A 4,972-nucleotide genomic window follows, 5' to 3' on the forward strand; every position below is an offset into this window, starting at 1 on the left:
TCTCTCCCTTTATTCTCCTCATCACTCGCGCTGCTCCTCCTGTTCTGCTGCGTGTCTGTTCTCTTCCTCGCGCAGACGGGCAGCAGCAGGGCTCGTTCAGCTGCGCAGGGCTGTGGTACTTGTATGTTACTTACTACCACAAGTATAATGTTGAGGTATGCCCAGAAAAAACGTTTATAGCCCCGGCCTGTATTAGAGACCGGCCATTATTTACCTCCTCTGACAGCGAGACCGGCCATTATTAGAGACCCGGCCGCTATTGGAATACAGGCCAATATTAGAGAATTTACGGTATTAAGGTTATTTTTATTTTTCTGAGGTGGCTGTGTTTTAAGGATTACATTCTAAATGAGTTTTTTCAGATTCCACCCCCTGCAGCTCTCGGTGGATTTCTATTGATCCGTGCGCAAAACCAATCATTAAAACAGGATTTAAAAAGAATCCGACCCATAAAGCTCAGTCTCTATCTCCAGAAAAAAATAAGACTTTGTAAAGATAAAATTTGGAAAAATCTGGAAAGAAAAGCAAATTTTAAATGTGTTGAACTTTTGCATAAATATTTAAAATTACTTTAAACCTTTTTTATTGAACAAATTTTCTTCAGATTTCCTTTTCTGAAAGGTTTTCTTTGCTTTTAATAATATTGGAGCACATTTCTCTCCATAAGTTAAGACCTGATCTGATCGTTACTTGGTTGAGCCACTAGATGGCAGCAGATCCCCGGCTGTTTTCTCCATCCATGTTTCTGTGTTTGGTGGCAGGAGACGGAGGAAATGACGTGAGCATGATCCAGGCTGCAGACTGTGGGATTGGGATCGAAGGAAAGGTGAAGCCCTCTGGGATTATAATCTGGGTTCATCTGGAGCTCAGATCTGGAGCTTTTGGGTTTTTTTTTGTGCAGGAAGGGAAGCAGGCGTCTCTGGCTGCAGACTTCTCCATCACCCAGTTCAAACACATCGGCCGCCTCCTCATGGTCCACGGCAGGAACAGCTACAAGCGCTCGGCGGCCCTCGGCCAGTTCGTGATGCACCGCGGCATGATCATCTCCACCATGCAGGTACCGCAGCGGCTGGCTCTGCGCCTCCTCCTCCAGAATCCTCTCACCACCCTGCCTGTCGTTTCCTCCTCAGGCCGTCTTCTCCTCGGTCTTCTTCTTCGCCTCGGTTCCTCTGTACCAGGGCTTCCTCATGGTCGGGTACGTAAGCTTCTCCCGTCAGAACCAGAAACGTCTCGCCCCCCTCCGGTTCTGATGGCCTTCTGTCCTCTCAGGTACGCCACCATCTACACCATGTTCCCCGTCTTCTCCTTGGTTCTGGATCAGGACGTGAAGCCCGAGATGGCTCTGCTCTACCCAGAACTTTACAAGGACCTCACCAAGGTACCGGATCTGCTTGTCTCGCTGAGGTTCTGACGGCTGGCGGCCCGATTGACCGTTTCTGTCGATGTGTTTCAGGGCCGCTCCTTATCCTTCAAGACGTTCCTGATCTGGGTTCTGATCAGCATCTACCAAGGTGAGCCGTCTGCGTTTCTGACTGGAGCCGTTTGAACCGGGTCGCTGGTTGGGACCCAGAACCTCCTTCCTGTCTATTTTCTGTGGCTCCGCCCCCTCCTCCTCCAGCCCGTTTCTCAGTGTCTAAGGTTTCCAGCCGCCGTCCTCCTTCACATGCCATCTTTTGTTTGGGCCGTAAATCGATATCGGCGTCAGCGCTAAGCCGCTCGGTGTGTGAGAAAGATCCGTGTTCCTGCCGGAGCGTGACTTCCTGCCCGCTCCAGATCTTTAATTAAAAAAATTAAGCTGCTCTGCATGGAAACAAACGGGCGACAGGAGGGAATCCAGCTCGTTTTTACAGACGTTGACTCGCTGGAATCTGAATTCTGTCCATCAGAGCCATTATGTCATCAGTTAGGGTGTAATTAGGCTTCATTTGTGCGGCGATAAAAGGCTATCAGGATACAGTAGGCGTCCTGGGGGGGCGGCTCAGACGCTCCTTATCTTCGCCCTCGCTGCTCCATTCGGTTGGTTTCCCAGGGAACCGCTGGGTTTGATCATCAGGACCAAAACTAAACATCTCTGGATCAAGATCGAAGTCTTTAAAACGCCACAGATTCCTTTGTTTTGTTCGACCGGAACGTCTGCAGCGAGTAAAACTCAACGCTTCTGTTGATGAGTGTGGAAGAGAAACGGTCTCATTGGAATCTGCCTTTTTTTGCAAATTGAATTTTAAGCTCTGACTTTTTATCTGGTGGAAATTACCCTGCAAAAAATTCAACTGCACCTTTTGGTGAAGTCAGTAAATCTACTCTCCATGCAGTCGCACAGCTTCTAGCCAATGAAATGAGCTCATTTGGTCTGGAAAACTAAAAGTTTCTTCCGGATCAAACCAAGAGCCTTGGCAGACGGGGGTGCAGCACTAGCTGTGATCGGCTCAGTTATTTCACAAAAACTCTAATGGCTGTCAGTTAGCAGCTAGCTGACGTTTTTTAATCATTCACTACCCCATCCGTTCAGATATACATCCGGGTGCCCTTAAATAATGTAATCCTGGTCCTAAAATTACTTATTTCTATCCTAAACTCGATAAAGAATGCTAATCTCTAAAAAATGTGAGACAATTTGGTGCTTTTTCCATTTTCTTCGTTAAACTGCTTCTCTGATGTCATCATGGGTCGTGAACAGAGCAGTAAATCTGATTAAACCATTTTTATCTGCATTTTTCTTGTTTCTTTCTTTAGTTTACACACCATATAGCATAATGTTAACATGAAAGGAAAACATCAAACTCTAAAAGACGAGCATAGAATCCCATTCGTACAACAACCAGTAAGGTTTGCTATTTATTAGATTCATTTTTTTTCCTGTTTTAGTTTCTAAATGTTTTTTCTACATTTATTTTCAAAAAATTTTCTACTTTTTTCTTGATTTTATTTTTCCATGGAGATTTCTTTCCAATTCAGATTTTATTTCCATTTTATTTGAGATATTATTTTGAGAAATATTTCAACATTTTTTCTTTTTTTTTATTACGTTTGAATATTTTTTCACTTTTCAGATATTTTTATTTTTGAGTTTTTGAGGTATAAATAAACACTGCTTATTTATACATGTGTGTCCCATAGACATTACATACGTAGACGACTCATTGGACGCAGGCCGGCGTGCCTAGAGGGCGGCCATCTTGGATCAGACCACAGTTCAGACAGCTACTTTCAGAATGAACAGGAGGCGCCTCAGATCTCATTTTAATCACATGAAAGACGAGTCAGAGATGATATTACAATAATCGCTGACATCTTACAACCACTTAAACGACCAAAACTAATTCTACAATTAACTTTAAATTAGATTACACACATTTACAACAACTTTTAGTTAGACACAAGATAAATTTACCATTCTCTACAATTTGACCAACAAGTTTTGACCATGACAAATAAATAAAAATTAACATAAAATAAATTTAAAAAAACAAAATAATAACTTTTCTCTTAGTAAATCTGATTAAAACATGTTTATCTGCATTTTTCTAGTTTTTTTCTTTAGTTTACACACCATATAGCATAATGTTAACATGAAAGGAAAACATCAAACTCAAAAAGACGAGCATAGAATCCCATTTGTACAACAACCAGTAAGGTTTGCTATTTATTAGATTTAATTTTTTTCCTGTTTTAGTTTCTAAATGTTTTTTCAAATTTTTTTTTCTACATTTATTTTCAAAAAATTTTCTACTTTTTTCTTGATTTTTTTTTTCCATGGATATTTCTTTCTAATTCAGATTTTATTTCCATTTTATTTGAGATAAAAAAAAAAATATTTCAATATTTTTTCCTTTTTTTATTACGTTTGAATATTTGTTCACTTTTCAGATATTTTTATTTTTGAGTTTTTGAGGTAGCAGTGGCTCGTTTTTCATGGACAGTAGGCTGACGAGAGGGGGACAAAGACCCACAGGTCGAATTCGAACCCAGGTCGGCTGCGTCGAGGTCTAATGCCTCCTTACATGGGTCGTGGGCGCTAACCACTGCGCCACCAAAGCACACCTGGACATTTTTTACAAAAATGTTTTTTTTCCAAATAATTTTTTACTTATTTTATTTCAGCTTCGTATTTTTCCGGGGTGGCTGGGTTTGAAGGATAACAAACTAAATCTTGTTTTGCAGATTTTATCCTCCGCAGCTCTCGGTGGAACAGGATTTCTACTGATCCAATTTGTAAAATAAGATTTAAAAAGAATCCAAAAAATTCTGTCTCGATCTCCAAAAAATAAGCTTTGGAAACATTAACATTTTCAGGGTTCCTGCGGGTCCTTAAAAAGTCTTAAGGCATTGAATTCTTCAAAATAAAATTAAGGCCTTAATTGGTATTAAAATGTCTTAAATCAGTCTTTCGTAGGCCTTAATTTTTAAAACATCATAAATAGGATAATTGTTATAACGATTTATTTTTGTAATCTAAATAAAACGTTAAAATTTACAATTTTTTTTTTCTTTTTATAAAAAAAAAAATAAATAACAGCTCTCCATCATTGGTTCCGTCCCGATAGCGGAACCAATAAAGCGTTGTTGCTGCCGGGACATTTGGGAGATGAACCATTAACTTTTTGTCTGGAAAATCTGAGCAAGTGTAAATGTAACCAAAATTGTCTCCAGCCAAGAGTTTTCTCCATGGCTAAAACCAGGGAACATACATGAGGCTCAGTGGATTTATGCAAGAAGTCAGTCAAGCTCAGAACGATGGGAATTAAGGCAGTGGAGTCGCATGCGAAGCACAAAACACAAAGAGTCAAAATCGAGTTACAGAGAAACAGCCGGTATTTCTCGGTCAAAACAAAGTTTGTTAATTCAGTTAAATAATTGTTAAGTTTTTATCTGTCATTTGTGTGTTTTTAGCTTTCTTCTTGTATGGGAAGCTTTTCAAAATTTGAAACATTAGTGCAGTGGTTTATGCTAAAATAAACCTTTGGGTTAAGTT

At 40.1% G+C, this 4,972-nt stretch overlaps 1 protein-coding gene across 1 annotated transcript in view; it reads left to right on the forward strand.

The window, feature by feature from the left end:
• Window positions 1-4,972, forward strand: part of atp9b (ATPase, class II, type 9B) — a 57,638-nt gene that overhangs the window by 50,343 nt on the left and 2,323 nt on the right. The window contains exons 22-26 of the mRNA XM_015384421.1: window positions 762-826; window positions 902-1,057; window positions 1,131-1,195; window positions 1,270-1,378; window positions 1,454-1,511. Of these exons, the coding sequence (XP_015239907.1) occupies window positions 762-826; window positions 902-1,057; window positions 1,131-1,195; window positions 1,270-1,378; window positions 1,454-1,511 (453 nt within the window). The remainder of the gene's footprint in view (window positions 1-761; window positions 827-901; window positions 1,058-1,130; window positions 1,196-1,269; window positions 1,379-1,453; window positions 1,512-4,972) is intronic.

Source organism: Cyprinodon variegatus, unplaced genomic scaffold (genome assembly GCF_000732505.1).
Source record: "Cyprinodon variegatus isolate N-32 unplaced genomic scaffold, C_variegatus-1.0 Scaffold312, whole genome shotgun sequence".
NCBI classification, from domain to species: domain Eukaryota; kingdom Metazoa; phylum Chordata; class Actinopteri; order Cyprinodontiformes; family Cyprinodontidae; genus Cyprinodon; species Cyprinodon variegatus.